The 20,521-nt window shown below is 54.1% G+C and overlaps 2 protein-coding genes across 4 annotated transcripts; one reads left to right on the top strand and one right to left on the bottom strand.

Moving 5' to 3' along the window:
* Positions 1–167: 167 nt before the first annotated feature.
* On the top strand, positions 168–14,447 carry trak2 (trafficking protein, kinesin binding 2). Of its 3 annotated transcripts, XM_084667482.1 has the most exons (17): positions 168–304; positions 2,469–2,657; positions 3,087–3,260; positions 6,968–7,027; positions 7,502–7,578; positions 7,685–7,801; positions 7,935–8,144; positions 8,231–8,309; positions 8,450–8,580; positions 8,719–8,793; positions 9,309–9,446; positions 9,529–9,608; positions 9,738–9,896; positions 9,985–10,280; positions 10,463–10,969; positions 11,091–11,190; positions 11,309–14,447. In XM_084667482.1, the coding sequence occupies exons 2-17, from the start codon at positions 2,606–2,608 to the stop codon at positions 12,114–12,116; spliced, it is 3,063 nt and encodes a 1,020-aa protein (XP_084523608.1). In that variant the 5' UTR covers positions 168–304; positions 2,469–2,605; the 3' UTR covers positions 12,117–14,447. The 3 variants fall into 3 exon arrangements, with proteins under 3 accessions (XP_084523608.1, XP_084523609.1, XP_084523610.1); XM_084667483.1 differs by lacking the exon at positions 6,968–7,027; XM_084667484.1 differs by lacking the exons at positions 168–304; positions 2,469–2,657; positions 3,087–3,260 and adding an exon at positions 4,078–4,158.
* On the bottom strand, positions 14,426–19,855 carry trim25l (tripartite motif containing 25, like). The gene is made up of 16 exons (XM_084667485.1): positions 19,036–19,855; positions 18,308–18,403; positions 17,985–18,218; positions 17,643–17,802; positions 17,534–17,569; positions 17,372–17,410; positions 17,207–17,254; positions 17,049–17,102; positions 16,853–16,900; positions 16,605–16,665; positions 16,266–16,417; positions 16,037–16,135; positions 15,795–15,830; positions 15,595–15,666; positions 15,426–15,491; positions 14,426–15,314 (listed from the first exon to the last, which is right to left on the bottom strand). Exons 1-16 carry the CDS (start codon positions 19,681–19,683, stop codon positions 14,740–14,742), a joined length of 2,424 nt encoding a protein of 807 aa, XP_084523611.1. The 5' UTR covers positions 19,684–19,855; the 3' UTR covers positions 14,426–14,739.
* Between the last annotated feature and the right edge of the window lie 666 nt (positions 19,856–20,521).

Here is a 20,521-nt window from a genome sequence, read left to right as displayed (position 1 = left end):
CGTTCAATAAGGTAGAACAGCTCAGCACATCAAATTAATCTCTAAGAACAGTATTATGATATATGTAAATATGTTCACCAGTAACGGACTTTTATTTTGACACATAAGGTTGTCACACAAATTATCCGTAATCCTTTTTCTACAATCGCGTTGTAATGACGTGATGAAGTCAAAGCCCAAACTGTCTGCCCTCGAATTCTCTTCCTTCTCTCCTCCTCGTCCATTGTTTAAGATTGTGGATTGACGGGGACCACATGTTTCCCGTGATTTATCTGAACTGGTTAGAAATTGTAACATTCTGAAGGTAAACCATATATTCTTTTCACATTATTGAGAGAATAAATTATGACGATGTCTCGAAAGAAAGTGCCATGGTCCAGTGTAAGAAGAGAAAGGATATGCATTCAGAATTATGTTTATCATGATGGGAGAATGTGTTGCTAGTTAGCTTAGCCTATTTCTGTAAACTGTTTGCCACCTAATGTTATCTTTTTTATTTTATAAATAAACGATTTCGCTAGCACAGTCTCTTACAGTTTAGCTATCACAGCGTATTTTGTCCTGTTGCGTATGTTGCATTGCCCGCGCAAATCAGTGACATTTTTGTTGTGCTATAGTCCTTAGATTACGGAATAACTCGATTCTGATCTTCTCTGTCACAACATCCACAAATATAAACGTTTAGAAGCGCAACATTCTTTCGCTAAAGTCAAACTGCACAAATGCACATTTTGAATGTATTAATCTGTAATTTAGGTTATGGTATTTGTTAATGACCAGTTTGATATTGCGTGTTATGTTATTTACGTTATAGTTGCATCATCAGTTGCGTGCTTTGCTTTGGTTACTGTAGGCTTTTTATTCAGTGGAGACGTTCGTCCGTGCCTCTTGATAACAGCATTAACGTACAGTCTAGGCACATGATGATGTAAGTTGGTAGTGTTTCTCTTCTGCATCGGCTGTTCTAGCAGAACAGCTCAATAATCCTGTTAAGTACAAAAAATGAGCAAACGTGTTCCATGCTGCTCCCTTTTTTATTGGCACCCATAAAACCACTACATTGTGGACAGTAATATCCACAAAGTGGGATTTTGATAGTTGTTATTGAACATAAATAGGCCAAGACTCCAGCTGTTGGTATGTGACCAGATGGGATGAAACTACACAGGCAAACGTCACATGCTTCCCTTGCCCCTTCCTGACCCTGAACTGTCATGTGCAGAAGTCCGTTAGTCAGACTTATAATGGGGCTAATTGGAGACGTTCCTCTGAAGTCATCGGCCGAACAGAGAAGGAGAGATGAGAGGAAGCAGCAGACAGAGAGAGGCCTGGCCCATCAACTGTCATTTGACCTTGAGACACAGGGGCTGTCTGAAGGGAGTCCAAGAGTGGGTTATTTGTGTTTGTTTTATATGAAGGCAGAACATTTTACTTGTGCTGCAGTATAAAAGTACAACGCTGAGAAAAACAAACAAACACGTCAAGTCCATTCATTTCATGACATAGAAGGCGTGTCTTAAAGCAGTTTTGATTTACACACACTTTCTTTTTGGTATTTGTACCTAAGACTTTTGAACAGTGCTGTATGTGCAGCCTCTCCTGTTTCAAAGTGAAGTGCAGTGCTGTTTAGTAATGTGGTTTTGTGAAGCAAATGTCACTTGTGTTATGTAAGCCGAGTAAGCAGCCGTTGTGCCAGAGGGTGTAGTCGAGTCTCGGCACATAACCCTGTTGGTAGTGAACAGGAGTGCTCGCACTGTTGATATTAAAAAGGCTAAGCCTTCTGACGGATTTTGCAGCTTTGAGTATACAGAGGCTCAATTTGAGAACCTTTTGGCCTTCAGCCTGTCTTCCCCTTGTGAGAGCCCACCCCTTTAAGAACTCACATCCTGTGTCACGTCATCCCTCTAAGCCTCTGAATGGTCTCCAGAGTGTCAGACAGGATGTAGGAGGAGCCCCCACCCCCCAACCCCCCTGGCCTTTCTTTGTCTTACAGTTATGTTGTTATGGTCCCTGGCCTCTTCCTATGTAGAAGCCTATGGGAGCCTGGGTCCCTATAGAGGCCATGTGTGTGTCGTGTGTCCACCTCAGGGCAGAAGCACACGCACGGACACTCAGTGGTTAATGTGTCCCCAACCATCTCCTCCCGGGGAATGTTTTTGTCATCAGCGCTGAAATGTCACAGGGAATGAGTGGGTGGAAGATGGAGGGGAATGGCAGGGAGAGAGGAACAGGGGAACAGATGGATGGTAGGGTGAGGGAGCGAGGTAGATGGGGTAGATGGATGGCACGGTGAATGCGTTCAGAAGGCTGACTAAGAGACGCCCTCGCAGCTGTGCTCTGAGGCAGAATCGAAGGAGACGAAGCTTGTCGAGGGCTCCCACTTCTCGACTCTGCGCTCCTTTCCCGTCGTCCCCCCCCCCCCACGTGTCCTCTCAGCCCCTCCCTCCCTGACGCTGTGTGTGTTGCAGGTGCGGAGAGTGCCTCCAGTCCCGCGACCCCGCCGGCGCCCTGTAGGATGTGATGTCACAGCCGCGCTCCCCTCTTCCTGTCCTGCAGCGTGTGTGCGAGTGGGGAGCGTGTCCCACCCGCACGACAGACGCGGGACATGTTTGAAATGAAACCCCGGAGTGTTAATAAGGAGTCCAGCACCGAGACAGGTTTGTATGTGTCCCTGTGTGTGTGTATAGCGGTCCAATGTTCCTCTTGTACACTAGTATGACTCAGGGCTTCTGCCATAGTTATCCCAGTCTGTCCTACTAAACCACAAAGCTCCTGGAGCAGAAGACATTGTGTTTGCTCCAGCCAAGGGAGCTCTCAGCCTCCCCCTCGCTCGACGGATTATGAACGCACCAAGACGCGCTCGCCCTCCAACTCATCTCCCACTCCCACTCAGTCTGTGCTGAGATGCCCAATGAGTTCCAAGTTCCCGCCATTACATAAACCTGCCTATTTGACAGGCAATGCGGCTGCATTAACGTGAGACTGTACGTCGTGCCCTCTGTTGGTTAATAAAAGTATGACACCCAGTGTTATTGTTGGTTTTCACCATGACCAGTGAAGCCCTCCTTCCCTCCCTTCCTCGTCAGATGATGGCAGCAGCAGTAAGGCTCGGGGGTCCGCCTCGCTGGGGTCTGGCTCCGGCTCTGGCTCTCTCTACCTGTACGACAGCCAGGACTGGGTCATCTCTCCCAGCTGCTCCCCAGACGAGCCCACCCACGCCATCTCCCCAATGCTGGCGGAGGAGACCTTCCGCTACATGAGTAAGTGTGTGTGTGTGTCATTGAGGGCGTGCGAAGAGTTGACTTCTATAAATGTCCTGTTTATGCCCGTGTGTCTCACTGTCAACTTGCACAACGAGAGAGGAAACATTCTCCTCTGCGCGAATGCAACTGCTAGCTCTCTCTCTCTCTCTCTCTCTCTCTCTCTCTCTCTCTCTCTCTCTCTCTCTCTCTCTCTCTCTCTCTCTCTCTCTCTCTCTCTCTCTCTGTCTCTGTCTCTGTCTCTGTCTCTGTCTCTCTCTCTCTCTCTCTCTCTCTCTCTCTCTCGTGTCTCTGTGTCTCTCTCCCTTCCCCCAACTTTTATGCTTTCAGTACTCTCTCCTCTCCACAATGTGATTGGCATGAGATAAGATCAGGGTAGCAGATGTGTGTGTGTGTGTGTGTGGATACATGCACGCGTGCTCAACTGAGCATGTGCATATTGGAACAGCTGGGCTAGTCTGTGTTTATGTTAGTGTAGCTTACCATGCTTGTTGCTCTACATTGGTTGAGAATATCTTGGCTATTTTCAGGTTTTATTTTTGTGTTGACTCAACAATACTGTTCCCTTGTGTGTGTGTGTGTGTGTGGAGTTTGTGGTGAGTGTGTGTGGTGTGGTGTGTGTGTTTGCTCGTGCACGTACCAGTGTGGTCTCTGGCAAGGACAGAGGCATCCACTGATCTGGTCATTAAAGTGCAGCTGAGTGCAGAGGGAGAGGGAGAGGGAGGTCAGCGTCACGGGACAGACAGACAGAAAGACTGAGGGAGGGAGGGGGACAGAGAGAGAGAGAGAGAGAGAGAGAGAGAGAGAGGGACAGCAGGATCTCAGGGAGAAAGCAGAAACGCCATGCCGGTGTTAAACATCCACAATGAGGAGCTTTATGAGAACCCGGCTGTGGAAGGTGAGCAAGCGCCAAGGGATTTAGATGGAGCTGTGTGTGTGCGTGTGTGTGTGTGTGTCACAGCTCTACATGCTCCACCGGTGTCTGCAAGGTCATTGAAAATAGAACCGCTGAATGCAGGAGAGGAGTGTGTGTGAGTGCGACTGTGTCCGACTTTCCTCTGCTCACATCTCAGTGCCTGCACACTGCACAGCGCCGTGAGACTGCCGGTGCAGGTCCAGGCAGCGGGATGCGTCTTAGCACACGGCATGTTTGCACGTCCAAAACAAGGGAAGGAGGATGGTGGTGAATGCGTGCTTTGGGGGCCAGTCCTGCACATGCTGCTGGTGTGTGAAAGCCATTAGCATGCATTCCAGCCCACAGGATGATCCTGTGTGACTGGCTTAACTGCCTGCTGGAGGGATTTCATCTTCAGGTGCCAGTTTGTCTCTGCCAGTGTAAGGAGACCTAATATGTGTGTGTGTGTGTGTGTGTGTGTAGACACACAAAAACACGCAGTTTATGCAGACATATCATATCACTATTGTCTTTGGGCTGGTCTAGGCTGTTAAGGGTATTGCAGGTGACTGTGCTGTTTTACGGAAAGGTTTATGGAAGGTCGTTTATTGCAAGGATTGGAATAACCTTTATACGTGTGCGTGTTTCTGTCTTTGGGATAGGCTCTGCTCTGTACATGGAAGGCACCATGTGTGTTCATGACAGTGAGCGTTACCACACAGCGAGGATCCTAGTGATGACGGAGGGATGTGTGAGTCCACTTCTCAGAGTAGGGTGAGGGCCAGGAGGGGTGGGGTGGGGGCCAGGGGGGGTGGGGTGGGGGCCAGGAGGGGGCCAGGAGAGGGAGGGGTAGGGGACAGGAGGGGTAGGGGACAGGAGGGGTAGGGGACAGGAGGGGTAGGGGACAGGAGGGGTAGGGTGAGGGGCAGGAGAGGTAGGGTGGGGGTCAGGAGGGGTAGGGTGGGGGTCAGGAGGGGTAGGGGACAGGAGGGGTAAGGGACAGAAGGGGTAGGGTGAGGGTCAGGAGGGGTAGGGTGAGGGTCAGGAGGGGTAGGGTGGGGGTCAGGAGGAGTAGGGTGGGGGGCAGGGGGGGTAGGGTGGGGGGCAGGGGGGGTAGGGTGGGGGGCAGGGGGGGTAGGGTGGGCGGCAGCGGCATTTGCCCCACTTCAGAGTTCTAAAATTAGAGCCCAAGGAAGCCAGAGAGAGATAGCATGTTAATATTTTAATTTGGGGGCTCTCCAGCAACGCGCCCCCCCCCCCCCCACTCCCTCCTGTGGCTGTCCCTCCCACAGACTGCAGGTCAGCAGAGAGAGTTAGTTAGTGTCCTGTGGTACATCCCTGTGGTCTAAGGCTGGATGACTTGTACAAATCCTCTCAGTAACTTGATCTGTGCTCGTGTGGCATAACAGATCCTGTGGGCTGTTTCCGAAACACTGCTCGCCCGTCCACAGGACCCCTAAGCAGCCCACACGACGAGGTTCCGCACAGGCTCAAGCGGCGTAAACACACGCGGCTGGAAGAAGAACCCACTCGCCCGTTTCACTCATTCAGAACCTTCCAGCCCTCCCCCCCTCCCAGAGGAAACAATGTTGTTTATTGCATTTAGTCATTTAGCAGACGCTCTTATCAGAGGCAAGGTTGTTGGAGGCAAAGGTTCACCTCCGCTTATCTGCTGGTTGAGAAGTCACTGCTGGAGCAGGTGGAGGGCTCAGTCCGGTGGATGTACAGTGTTGAGTGTAGTCAGGAGGGCGAAAGGACATGAGCATGTAGTCTGAGGTGGAACCGTGGTCGTTCGGGGGGAAGATGGCGGCCGCCCGCCGCCGAAGTGTGTCGATGGAATACGGTGCTAGCCTTGGCATGCAGCAACACACAGAAGAATATGTATTCTTCCCCGAAGGTAATAGGTGTGTGTGTGTGTGGTTGTGTTGAGGGAAGGGCTCACGTGTCACTTCCTGTCAGGGTGTACATTTACATGGTGTTTGGGTCTGAGTGTGTGTGTGCTGTGGGTATACAGTTGTGGTGTGTGTGTGTGTGTGTGTGTGTGCAGGCATACTGATGAGGGCCACGCGGTGTCTCTTGGTATCTCTGTGGCCGGTGTTATTTTTAACTGTGGGAGCCGGTTTTGGGAGGAGAGGGAGAGAGCGACCAGGTCTAGAGGTCAGCAAGGGCTTCAGATTACTGGAAGGTAGCTCGCCTAATCCTTCCGCCTCACTGCTCCCTGCTGCCCGGCCATGCAACGTGTCACTTCCTGTCAGAGTGAAAGATCCCACTGTAGCCTGTAGCCACACACACACAAGCCACCCTTGTCTGTGTGTGGCTTGGTGTAGCTTTTTAATGTGTGTGTGCGGGGTGTATGTGTGTGTGTCAAACAGTAGGTGAGAGTCTCTGCATGGACAGGACTCTGAGTCGACCTTAACCACAGGGGCTCGTCTCTACCCAGGTGGCAGTGCGGCGGCGTCGGAGCGCCCAGGCAGGTGCCGACCCCAGCTCTTAACCCCGAGCCTGGCGTAGCCATAGCTGTCTGTAGGACGTCCGTTTTTCTTCTGCTGCGAGCTTCTTCTCTCTGGGTCTGTCTCTGTCTCTGTCTCTGTCTCTGTCTCTGTCTCTGTCTCTGTCTCTGTCTCTGTCTCTGTCTCTGTCTCTGTCTCTCTCTCTCTCTCTCTCTCTCTCTCTCTCTCTCTCTCTCTCTCTCTCTAGTTCTCTAGTTCTCTCTCTATCTAGCTCTTGTCTCGAGCAGTTCGTAACTGACTTTCTAACATTTTTCTTCCCTCTCCTCCCCCCTCCGCCCCTCGCTTCCTCTCTCGTCCTCCAGCCTATCTCGCTCTGGAGCCCTCCTCCTTCTCCCACCCTGCTTCTCACGGCCTCTCCAAAGGTAAACCACTGGAAACCTCCCTCCCTCCCTCCCCACATCCCCACTTCCCCTCTCCTCTCTCTTCGGCGCCCTTTCTCCACTGCTCCAGAGTGCGAGGGGGGTCCCTCCTCGAGCGTGCCCGCCGAGGGGCTCTCTTCCCTGCGTTGCACCAGGCCCAGCGGGCCCCGCGGGGTCCGGAGCTCCTCTCTCCCCTCTCTCTCTGGCGTCGCGTGTAGGTCTGCTGGCGCGCTAGGCGCCATCTCGTAGCCCCGCTAGCGCGTAGACGCGGTACAAGCCGCAGTAGGAGTGACCACAGGGGTTGTTCGTCTGTTGTGTTTGCATGCCGAAGCACGCCTTGTCATTGGAGTTGGAGTGTTTCTTTTTTGGTAGGGGGGGCGGGTTTTGCACGACGCATGGTGTTTTTGTGCATGCGTGTATGCGTGCACATGCCGGCACGCTCCTCCTCTAACCGACCCCCCCCCCCCCCTCCTCCAGTCCTGAGCGGAGAGCGAGTGGAGCAGATGACCAGGACCTACGATGACATCGACGTGGTCACGCACCTGCTGGGCGAGGTGAGCAAGTCGGCGCCGCCGCCGCAACCACTCACACGGCCAGACTGGGATGGCCTCGATTCGATGGGGTGGCTTACCGTGTTCCCGTTGTCTCTCCATTGGACAGCGCGACCGGGACCTGGAGCTGGCGGCTCGGATTGGTCAGTCCCTGCTCCAGAGGAACCAGCTGCTCCAGGAACGCAACGATTCCCTGGAGGAGCAGCTCGCGCAGGCCCTGGACCAGGTACACACACACACACACACACACGAAACCCACACAGACACACACTATAAAGGTGCTAGACCCAAGCAACATGCAAACACACACCCGACGAGCCAATGACGTGTTCCGCGGCGTGCGCTCTCCCCGGGCCCAGGCGCACCAGCTGCAGCACGAGCTGGGGCAGAAGGAGGAGCTGCTGCGCATGGTGGCCAGCGGGGAGGAGGAGAGCGACACCGACTCCAGCTGCTCCACGCCGCTGCGCCACCGCCAGCCACCGGGGGGCGCCCCGGTGCTCAGCCAGCTGGAGAGCCTGCAGGGGAAGCTGTCCGAGCTGGAGGAGGAGAACATGACCCTGCGCTCCGAGGTACAGTAGGCGCGCGCACGCGGCCACGCGCCCAGGTCGTGTGGTCCCGTGCTCGTGTGTGTGACGCTGGTTTTCCGCGTCCGCAGGCATGTCACCTGAAGAACGAGACCGTCACCTACGAGGAGAAGGAGCAGCAACTGGTCAGCGACTGCGTCAGGGAGCTCCGTGAGTCTCACACACACACAGGCCATAAATATGGACAGACTTTATAGGAGCGTAGAGGGGATCTTAGGTTGATGGGAACAGGATGTGTTCCTGAAATCTGCCTGCCTGTGTGTGTGTGTGTGTGTGTGTGTGTTTTGTAGGCGAGTCCAACAGTCAGATGGTGGGCCTGTCGGACGAGCTGTCCAAGAAGAACGAGGAGGTGCTGAGGCACCAGGAGGAGATCTCTGGCCTGCTCTCCCAGATGGTGGACCTGCAGCACCGCGTCAAAGAGGTGCGGAGCAGGAGCAGCAGGAGGGAGGGGCTTAGGGATGGAGAGGAAGGGACAGGGGGATGGAAGGAGATGGGGGGGGGGGGAAGGGTGTTGGTTGTGATAAGTGATGTGTGTGTGTGTGTGTGTGTGTTTCCACAGTTGGCTCTGGAGAAGGAGGAGCTGAGGATTCACCTGCAGGCCTCCAAAGATGCCCAGAGACAGCTGACTGCTGAGGTGAGCCCCACTCACACCAGTACTGCACACACACACACACACAACAGTGCTGCACCCACACACACACACACACACCAGTGCTGCACACACACACCAGTACTGCACACACACCAGTACTGCACACACACACACACACCAGTGCTGCACACACACACCAGTACTGCACACACACCAGTACTGCACACACACACACACACCAGTACTGCACACACACACCTCCTAATGTTTCCTGGTCTGTGAGCATGAGTGTGGGTTCATGCACTTAATCTGCTGTGCCCAGCATGTGAAAGCAATGTCCAAACCGCAGAGTGGCATGGATTGATAACAAGGGAGCTTGTGTAACAGTGTCATAAACTCTGGTTTTTATTCCAGGGAACTATCATTTCTGCCTCCCTTATCTGTTTACCAAGGAAACAGCAATCTCATACCTCAATTACCCTGCACACTGCTGAACAAAACAACGTTTGATGGCCAGGACAGCAGTATAACGTGTGTGTGTGTGTGTGTGTGTGCAGCTGAACGAGCTGGCTGACAGGAATGCAGAGTGTGTGGGCATGCTGCAGGAGGCCCAGGAGGAGATCAGGGAGCTGCGGAACAAGAACACCCCAGCTGCTGGCCTGCGCAGACACCTGCCCTACGGCCTCTTCCCCATGGTGAGCACACACACACACACACGCTCTCTCCCGACTGACGCCGTTGTGATGACTAGCTGAAGAGTGTGTGTGTGTGTTGCAGGACTCTCTGGCTGCGGAGATCGAGGGCAGCATGAGGAGAGAGATGAGCGTGGAGGAGGAGACTGCTTTTCAGGACCAGAAGTCAGTCCCTACCCCCCCCCCCCCCACCCCCCTCTACATATACTCAAACACACATACACGCCCCTCAGCATCCACTACACCATATTTCATTCCCAGAATTCACCTCTCTCCCTCCCCCCACTCCTCCAGGGTCTCCCAGAAGCGCGTGTTTAAGACCGTGCGCTCCGTCAACGAGTCCGTGGAGCGTCTGGCGGGGATGGCCACGCCCCCCATCCCGGGCTCTGGACGCAGCTGCCTAGTGATGACCGCCCAGCCCTTCCAGTCCAGCCAATCGCAAGACGGCGACCGGTAAGTGAGCACCCGTACGACTGGGTCGGTTCAGTCGGCGTCAGGTGAAAAGTGCGACGGTTTTTGAGTCTGGTCTCCCCGCGCCCAGAGAGGAGGTGAGGCTCGGCCAACCTGGCGCCCCGGGGGGGAACGACCTCGTCTCCGCCCTGCACCGCCTGTCCCTGCGCAGGCAGAACTTCCTGTGCGAGCGCCACTTCTTCCAATCGGAGCGGGACAGGAAGTTGCAGGCCATGGGGGCGGAGTCGGACGCGGAGGGCAGCGGCTTCAGCTCCCCGATGGGCAGCTTCGTGTCCTCCTTCACCAACCTGTCAGAGTTCTCCGCGTCCTCCAGCTGCTTCAAGACCTTCCTGCCGGAGAAGCTGCAGATCGTCAAACCCATGGAGGGTGAGGACACAGCACGGTGGAGACCCACTGTTGAGGCCTTGATTCCCATAGGATCTGGGGGCTGACTTGGGTTGATTAGATCAAATTACACATGTCACATGTAAGCTGGCTGGATGGTGTGGGTGGGGTTAGGTGCAGTTACATGGGGTTGGATGTGAGCAGTCTGACCTCTGACCCCCCAGGCTCCCTGACGCTGCACCACTGGCAGCAGCTGGCCAAGCCCCACCTGGGCACCATCCTGGACCCCCACCCTGGCGTGGTCACCAAGGGCTTCCGCCCGCTGGCCCAGGACGCCGAGTACCGCCTGACCGACCTGGAGGAGGACGAGGAGGACGAGGAGAAGAAGAAGGAGCCCTGGGAGGAGGAGAAGGGAGAGGAGGAGGAGGAGGAGGAGGAAGGAGGGATCACCTTCAGAGTGCAGAGTTCGTCCACGCCGGAGGACAAGCGGGAGAGAAAGCGCTCTCTCTCCCCCGTCCCCGCCCCTCGCCTGACCCCGCCCCTGGCTCCTCCTCCTCCCCCCCCGCCGGCCTGCCTCAACCTCCCCACCTCTGACCTCACGGTGACCCCTGCCGACATCCTGAGGACCTCCACCGCCCTCTCGCCTCAGTGCGTGCCCGCAACGACCCTCGCCTGCGTCCAGTCACAGAGTGTGATGACCACGTCGATGACGACGACGACGACATACTCGGGTGAGCTTCGTCGCGGCGCGTCCTCGTGTTGAAGGCTCCACCGTTCAGCTGTGGTCAGCTCAAGTCGCGTTTGTTTTGATGAGTGATTGTGTGTGTGTGTGTGTGTGTTTGTCTGCTCCAGGTCAACACCCGGGGAAATGCCAGAGCTCCACATCCTCCACCTACACAGTCACCACCTGTCGCATCCTGCACCCCACTGACATCACCCAGGTCACCTCCAGGTACGGCCCTCTCCCTCCACTCTGATTGGCCGCTTGGTTATGGCTTCCTGTGTGTGTGTGTGTGTGTGTGTGGTGTGTCTGAGCCGCACCGTGTTCACGCGTGTCTCCTCCCCCCCAGCTCCCACTGTCAGCCCTCGTTGTTGGACCACACCCCCAGCTCCCTGAGGACCGGGCCCAGCACCCCAGTGACCCCCTGCAGGCTGAGCCTGGGCGAGTCCTTCCCCCCTCGCCGCCCCCCCGCCGCCCCCCCCGGCGGCCTGGCCAAGCTCGTGCTGGAGAAAGGTATCTCCGCCCAGGTCTCCGCCGACGGCCCCCGAGCCCCAGCCGGCTCCGCCCCCCCCGCGCCCTCCCTCCCCGGCACCCCTCCCAACTCGCCCTCCCGCTCCCCCCCGCGCTCCCCCGCGCCCCTCCGGCCCCGCCCCGTCCCCGCCGACAACTTCCTTGCGTCGCGCCCGGCGGAGCTCTTCCTCCAGGACGTGTACGGCCTGCGGCTGGGCCGCGCCCCTCGCCCCGACCTGCCCAGCCCCTCCGCCGACCCGCCCGCCCTCGGCCACGCCCCCCACGCGCCCGGGGCCAAGCCCGACCCCATCAACCTGGTGGAGAGGCTGCGCCGGCTGGGATTGGTCAAGGTGCTCCGGGGGCGGGTTCCGGAGGGCCCGCCCCGCCAGGACTCGTCCACCTTCGTGGCGGCCGGTGGAGGCAGCCTGCTGGACGGCCTGAGGAGGAACCAGAGCCTCCCGGCCATGATCGGAGGGCGGGGGGCGTCCGTCGGCAGCCCCACCCAATCGGGGGCGCCGCCGCCCCACCCCACCTCCCTCGCCATCCCCCCTCCCTCCTGGGGCAGCCCGAGGGAGCCTCGCTCTGTCCGCCGGCCAGCCTCCCTCTCCCACGTCCCTCCCACGTCGCCCGACCCGCTCAAACGCTGACGAGTGAGACTGAACAGTCATCACCCTCCCTCCCTTCAGACTGACGGGGCGAGGGCCGCAAAAGGAGGAGCTTTAAACGACCTTGTTTCTTTTTTGAAAGCACAACATGGGTGGACTTGAGGTTTGCATCAATGCCAGGGTGTGTGTAATGTACACGTGTGTGTGTGTGCATGTGTGAAGACTTTTACAAAGCCTTAGCTTGCCTGTTTAGGGATAACTCTACTGTTCCCAACTCCCCTGCGCCCTGGGAGGCCGTCTCCCTGTCGGTCTAGCCTGGTCGGTCTAGCCTGGTCGGTCTAGCCTGGTCGGTCTAGCCTGGTCGGTCTAGCCTAGTCGGTCTAGCCTGGTCGGTCTAGCCTGGTCGGTCTAGCCTGGTCGGTCTAGCCTGGTCTTCACTGAGGCTCTGGAAGCTCTGGAGGGATTTGAGATGGAGGGAGGAGGAGAAGGGATCAAAGCAAGTTGAAGAAGGTTTGAGAAAGGAAGAATTGGAGTGAGAGGAGGAGGGAGGAGGACAGTCACGGCAGGTGTGTTATTCCAGGAAGAGAGACGGAGGGAGGGAGGGAGAGAGAGAGAGAGAGAGAGAGAGAGCTGAGAGGGAGCATCCAGAGCCTCACTACTTTAAGGGCTTATCCTCTGTGCCGAATAGAAGCTCGTTTTGGAGCCGATCGAAGCCCCTACTCTCCATCAACCTGTCCAGACCTGATCTGATTGGTGGATACACTGGGGGTGTCGGCCCTAACTCACCCCTCTGATTTGACTGACTTATAAGTGCTTCCATATTGTGCACACCCATCCAATCCAGTTAGATCTCCCCAAGTGCATTTTGAGGATTGGTCTTAGATGGGGATCTTAGAGCGTCCTGTAGTTGTTAGCTAGCATCAGTAGTAGTCTGTTATCTCCAACCTACTGTAGGAACCAGGCTGGTACCCATGCACCTTATTGCCGGGACAGAGTAAGATTTGGTGAACCCTTTGCTTTGCTGTTGTCAAGTGACTTTGCAATACCCCCCCTACCATGAGTGTCCCCCGTGGCATGTTCGAAACTGCCTGCTTCTTGCCTACAGGTCCCAGCATGCAGCTGCATCCTCTGCCAGGAAGTGGGGCCGTGCTGAATGCAAAGCGGGGGAATGAAACCTGTTGCGACTTAGTTGGGTGTTGTAGTCCTCGTCTGACTTGACAGGTCCTCTCCTTTCCTTCAGGTCTTTTTAAGGAAGTGGTGTAAGCCTTAAAGGGGAAGCCAGCACTGTTTATACGGGATGTTTTTTTTAAAGCCATGTTTGTATTTGAAATTACAGGCACTTAGTAGGATTTGTAAGCTCATTTGTGGTTTTGGAGGAAGTGCAAGTGGGGATTTCCCTCTGACTTTGGACCTATCTGTTAAAGGGAAGTGCCACAGTTTTTTCCATTGCCAGTCAGTCACCTTATCTCAGGCCCCTGGCATGTTCAGGTGCAGTCACATGCAGTCACATGCAGTGTCATCCAGGGAGAACGGCCTCGGTTCTGATCTTGTGCTCCGTTCTTATGGGAGGGTCACTTCAAGGACACGTGTGCTACTCACAGTTACCACTAGAGGGAGGAGACGGGTTTGAGATTTGGCTGGAGCAGCAACAAGATGAAGAGGAGGTTGGATTCAGGCTATGCCAGCGACCTTGACCTTCAACCCCGGTTTGACCTCCCTCTCTGATGCTCTGTGCTGACTGGGCCTTTCCTGTCATCGACTGCACTATTTATTAACTTACCTAGATACCATTTACTGCTTACACATAGGTATATTACTGACAAATGTTACTATAAGGCTAATTTAGCATCACTTAATGTAGCTTATAGTTTATAACCATGAATGCCATTTAGCATTTCATTTGGAGATTTTAATATATTATGGTTTTGTGTTTGTTTGGAGACTATCTGTCAAAAAGGGATTCCATGACTACATTTCTTAGTCATCAGTTCAAACCAAAACTCTCCAGACAATTTTTAGGAAATGAAATGCTTTTTTGGTTGGTTTGTGTGTACAGTATATGTGTTGTAATAATAGCACTGACTTATTTAATGAATATAAGCTTCCTGTTTGATAATGAGTGATATTTTTGGAGAGGCAGGGAGGGGATGGGATATGTGGCCTCTGTTTATACCACTGAACAGCACGGTCCATTCATACGGGTGTTTAGCACCCAGTCTTGGTTGATGACGCCACACGGTGGTGAAGAATGGATGTTCGGTGTTCGGTGGAGAACGTTATGACTTCATGCCTCCACCTCTTGTCTGCCCTTTGTAAAATAGTCACATGACTGTCCTTTTGTTGCTTCTTTTTTATTAAAGTAAATAAAAACAATATGGTGGCGTTTGTTTTACATTTATTCTATCCTATAACCCAACACAAAATCTGGATTTCCAAGAGTTGTTCAAATGAAAAGTGGGCCTAACTTTTTAGACTCTCAGTGCCAATGTTCTACATACTAACCCTATATGGTTTAAATAGTCGTGCAGTCCTTGGGGTCTCTCATTGTAAGCCTGAAGTTAACACCACAGTTAATGTCAATGGACGGACTAGCTGTGTGAACATGTCATAGACCCACAGGTTGCCTTCTCCAGTACAGTAACCTCCAGTGGACCAGGTCACATCCTCACATGGGGCAGATTTTGACGCTGTCCGAGTGGGAGCTGAACTGACCCAGAGCAAAGTCCAGGCCCACCCCCACCCCGCTGCCCACCCCGAAGGCCGCGTACAGGGGCTGGGTGAAGTTGGCGCGGAAGGTGTGCAGGTGCTCCATGCTCTCGGCCACGGCGTAGAAGGAGAGCGTTCCCACCGCGGCGTCCAGGAACAGGCCCACGCGGGGCGAGTAGGCCACGGGGATGTCCTTCTTCTCGTTGTCGTGCATGGCCGAGCAGCAGGTGTCCGACAGCTCCAGGCTCCACGACTGGGCGTTGTAGCCCAGCCCCGCCTTCGAGTCGGACCCTTTTCTCTTCAGGGCGCCGTAGGCCACGCCTATGGCGGAGCCCCGCCCCCTCCACTCCACCTCCCAGTAGCAGCGCTGGGCGGAGAGGGGGTTGAGGCACAGCACCTGGGTCCAGCTGTCGAAGCGCTGGGGGATGTCGGGGTAGGGCTGCGCCGCCCCCTGGAGGGTGGCCTTGGTGTTGCCCTCCGACAGGCTGAGGCGGCGGTGGGCCGTGTTGGAGTCCAGGACCAGGTTACAGACGTCTGAGGGGGGGGGGGGGGGGGGGAGACGGTCAGGTGGAGAGAACTGGGGGGGGAAATCTCAAGATTTGTTGGTGATCGTATGTGAGATGCTATGGTTTTTGTCCGACTCACATTGCAGGAACTCTTCTCTGGTCCTGGGTTCTGGGGCCTGGATACAGTCTATGCTGATCTCCCTCACTGCACAAGAGGAATGATCACAAACCAGGTTAATGGATTCTAAACAGACACCATCCTCAGGCAAAGACGGGACTAAGAGGAGGTGGAGACCAGAATAACTTACATCCAGGAAAGGATGGGGTGTTTTCCAGGAAAGGGCTGTTGACTGGAGAATCCAAGAAAAGGCCGGGATTAACTGTTAATCAAAGAAAAATGTTTGAGATCGTTAACACACAACATGCTTATGACACAGAGCAGTTGCTGAAGACTTGCAGAAATGAACTGAATAATCCAGTTGACAAAATACTGCCTTGTATCACTCACCTTCGGTTGGTGTTTCAACCACAGTGCCCATTCCCCCTGTAGAGAGTTCAGATAACTATCATAAGACAATGTTCCTAAATCATCTGCAATGTGCTTAAAAGGCAAGTTAAACTTTTGGACACCAATGTCCTGTAATGTAAGTGTAAAAGGAAAAGTTGCTTTGAATAAAAGCGTCTGCAAAATTAATTAGATGTAAAATGTAGCATTTAGACTTGAGACTCATTTTGAGGGTCAGGACTCACAGGAGTTGGCTGCAGGGGTGCTGGCTGCAGGCTGCGCTGGTGTGGCCGTGCGGCGATGGGAGCGGAACAGACTCGTTATGGAGGCCATCCGACTGAAACCTGTGGAGATGTGACGGCAACATGAGTGACTCGAGAAATTAAAAGTGAGGTTGGTTGTCAAATTGTCATCTGAAATGTCTCAAAAATGTATGAATATCCATGCAATTTGCGATTTTGTATCCATTCTCACCTGATGAGGCCTGAGGTGCTGGGGTCGGGGCTGGGGTCGGGGCTGGGGCAGGATCAGGTGTGTGGAAGACCTGGGTAGGCTCAGGTCGGTTCCACAGAGAATGTGACTCTCTGCGGCTGGGGGTGGGGCTAGGCCTAGGGCTGGGGCTAGGCCTAGGGGTGGGCCTGGGGCTGGGGCTAGGGCTAGGGCTAGGGCTAGGCCTAGGCCTAGGGGTGGGCCTGGGGCTGGGGCTGGGGGCTGCTGGCAATGAGGAAACAGAAAGGAGAAAATGATGTTGGCTACACAGTATGATGAAGTAATAATAAATATGTTGTGTGTGTGCGTATGTTGCTACCTGGCTCTTTCTCTTCTCTCCTCTGCTTGTCTCTGGTACCTGGTGGACTTTTGTTTCCTCTGTCAGCTTTAGAACAGGACACAGGAGAGTAGATCCACATGAACAACAATGTACAATGCACAACCATTCACAGTAATCCTTATTTTATAATATTAGTCATACTACAGACGACATATTTGTCAGCTTGTGGGTGTGCGATGTCTGTGGGTGTGTGATGTGATCATTTGGAATTGGCCCCAACATGGGTTCTCACCTCTCGGCGGGTCACGGGATCGGACATCTTGGGCTCTCCGACCCACACCTGGAAGAGAAGAGAGCAGTCCGATGAGAAACACAGAACAGTCTGGAATGTCTCTGTTTCATAATACTGGAAATGTTACTACTAGCTGCATAGTCCTATCTGGTCAGTGCAAGTTCCTTCCTATATGCTGTGGCCGTGTGTACAGTACCTTGCCCCCGCCTCTCTGGCCCCCGAACCCCAACAGAAACACTTGGTGTCGGAGCTGCAACACACAATGATATGCTCATATAGTGTTGACAGGATATGACACGTGATTGAGAACAAAGGGAGGGGCAGTAGAGATGCTGACTGGCAGACAGTACATACCTTGAGGACGGCTGTTGTTTGTGTTCCGAGTGCCCAGGCCAGACAGCACTGGGGGTAAACATCCATGTGAATATACATTGTACTGTTGTACTAAAGAAGGTCAATTGCAATGGTTAACCATCATGCTGTATTCATGTAGATGCGGTTGAGTGAGTGGACACTTACATTTTAAGAAACCTCCCATTTTCTGATCCCCATTCTTGGCTGTGATGAAATAGATTGACAGTGAGTACAGGTTTGTCACGTTTACGCTAACAACCTCGTATTAGCTTTCATTGAGAAACCCCAGATTGTGGACCTGAACCTGAATTGTGAATTTGTACTCACCGCCGTCTCCCAAAGTGAACAGTGTTGTGTCATTCACTGCGGAAAGAAATGACATCAACACAGTGGTAAACATTCGGACAACTATTGTGTGTGTGTACTCCTGACAGACCTGTCTTGGTGATCTTGTCCAGCTCCTGGTTACACAAGTCTTCCACCTTTTCTCTCAGGTCCAGGATGAAGTCACGCACGGGCTCGTAGGAAGCCTCGGGATTGGCCAGCACACTGGGGAGATGTCCCGCCTCCAACGGACTGCTGAGGGACTCAAACGTCTACAGAGAAGGATCAGCACACTGGACTCTTCATGACATTCTCGTCTGCTTGACTTTAAATACAGCAGTGTCTGAGTACAGTAGATTGACGTACAGAGAGGAGAAGATCATCTATTTATGAGTGTGTATCTGACAGTACTGGACATGAATACTTCCAAACCAAATCTGTGAAAGAAACCCACCTCCAGGAAGTAGATGTTGTCCTCGCACCTGACCAGGTCCTTCATCTCCACGTCCCTCCTCTTCCGCTCGGTGATCTCATCCTCCAGCTTGTCCACCACCTCCTGGGCCTCCACGACCTTCTCCTGCCCGGTGGAGTCCATCACCTCCTCCACCAGCTCCTGCAGCTTCTCCAGGGAGCGCTGGAGGTCCGACAGGGTGAGCTCCGTGTCCTCGTGGACCCTCGCTGCCGAGCGCTGAACACACACACACGCGAGCTCATGGGTGAAGTGGACGATGGGTGGACGTGACCGGTCTGTGGGAAGTGCGTGTTCTTTGAGCTGACCTTCATGGCTTCCACAGTCTTCTTCATCTCCTTTAGCTCCGCCTCTCTCTCCTTCAGCCTCTGGTGGTTCTCAGTCTGCACCCCCGACAGCTCTTTCTGAACAGGGGAAACCTCTGCCATGTTACACACAGTGTTGACATTACAACACACACACACACGGCTGAACAACAATAGAAGAAAAGGTATAAATAGAGTGGTTGCTAAAAGAGACGGACAGAAAGGGTGGAGCTGTTAGGATGGACTGGAATGCTGTTTGGTTTGCTGTCATTGTACATGCTTACATGATTTCCCACATGGAACACAACAGAAAATATGGCATTACCACCTCTGATAGAACACCACTGCCAGCACACACACACACACACACACACACACTGTGTGTTCCTGGGAATAAGAAGTCTTCACAATAGGGAAAACACTCCATTATCACCGCAAATGAGACACTGTCTCAAACACCCCCACACACACACACACTCATGCTGGAACACTTCAACGTGAACAATGAGTCGTCACCACAGCGACTGAAGGAATTGCAGTTTCTGGGTGTGAATGGATCACCTGCATCAGGCCAGTTCAACTGGAAACTGTTTGTGTCCACATCTAAAGTCGTATCACCTGTATGCTGGCTGGATTCAGTGACGACCATGGGATCGTTTGTTATGGCTCATGTGTGGTGCAGCAGGTGTGCCTGCCTGCGTCAGAGGTGGAGGCTGCGGCCCGGGGCTCACCTGTCTCTCCATGCGCACGGCCTTGGTGGAGGCGCAGTCGTGCCCCTTGTGCTCGTTACTGGTGCACAGCCAGCACACGTACATCTTACACTCGCGACAGTAGAACTCCTGGAGGTACTTGTGCTGGGTGCAGATCTTCTGGGCCAGCTGACCCATGGGAGGGATCAGCTCATGGTTCTTCAGCGCCGCCTTGGTCCGGTGCGGCTTCAGGTGGGCCTCGCAGTACGAGCTCATGCACGCCAGGCAGCTCTTCACGGCGGCGCGCCGCTCGCCGTGGCACATGTCGCAGGGCACCTCCGAGGGCGACAGCCCGGCGGAGCGCGCGCGCCCCCCCCGGCCTCCGGAGGAGGCTCCGGACGGCGGGCGGAGGGTGCTCCTCAGGGACTCGCGCAGGGCGGAGCTCAGGGAGCCCTTGCGGAGCTGCTCCACGGCCTCGGCCAGCATGGTGTTCCTGGAGAGCGAGGGCTTGGGGCTGAAGGACTGCCGGCACTGGGGGCAGCTGTAGGGGCCCTTGGGGTCGTCCTTGCTCCAGTAGTCCTTGATGCAGCCCATGCAGTAGCTGTGGCCACAGGGGATGGTGACGGGGTCCCTGGGCAGGTCCAGGCACACGGGGCAGTTGAACTGCTCGTCTGTCCACAGCTTGCTCATCCTGACACGGCGGAGAGGAGGGGGAGAGGAAGAGAAATGGAGGTCGAGATCGATCCGGGCAGAAGTGGGAGGATGAGGGATCTCCAAGGAGATTTTCACAGAGAAGGGAAAAGTTAGAGAGAAACCGAGAGAGACAGAGTAAGTTCTGCAGCCTTTCCCAGAGGTTCAGAGAGGTGTAGGCATCTCCAGAGACTGAGCCCAGCTCTTTTAGGTGAAGATCAAGACAGGTATTGGAGGGGCGGAGTCACAGCCTACGGAGCAGGTTTGGCGGGAAAAACAGGTGAGAATGGGAGTTTCCATCTGACTGTGACTTTGACCAGGAAGACACTACCGCATACCTAAGCTCTGTCACACACACACACATACACACACACACACACACACACACGCACAGGAGCCCAGAAGTGGCAACTTTAACAGTCACCTCAGACGGTTGGAGTCACATGCCATGTGTGATGGCTGGTAACGTCACATCAATCTTTTGAGATTCACGCCTGAGCTGTTGAAGCTTAGACCAGGTGTTCTCTCAGTCTTGAACACACACACACACACATAACTTAGATAGGAAGTGAATTAACATGACGTCGAGATAGAATACGGGGCTTGTTGTTTGCAACATTCTGAAAGCATGCCAAATCCTTCACGTATGCATGTGACAGTGAATATTCCAATGCAATTGAAAAAGGGTCTATTATATTGTGTTCGTCCAGAGTTAGTGATGCTTCTTAACTTCTGGGCGGCAAAGTGCTTTGTTATCTTGATTAGCATAGAGCTGGAGAGCCAGATGTGGTTTCTATGTCAGTGAGCCAAGAGCTAATGACTTCATCACAGGATTGAC

This window comes from Hypomesus nipponensis, chromosome 12, assembly GCF_054491055.1.
Source record: "Hypomesus nipponensis isolate SF chromosome 12, ASM5449105v1, whole genome shotgun sequence".
Lineage (NCBI taxonomy): Eukaryota > Metazoa > Chordata > Actinopteri > Osmeriformes > Osmeridae > Hypomesus > Hypomesus nipponensis.
The sequence above is the reverse complement of the archived record's forward strand: the minus strand, read 5'-3'. Positions and strand labels throughout refer to the sequence as shown.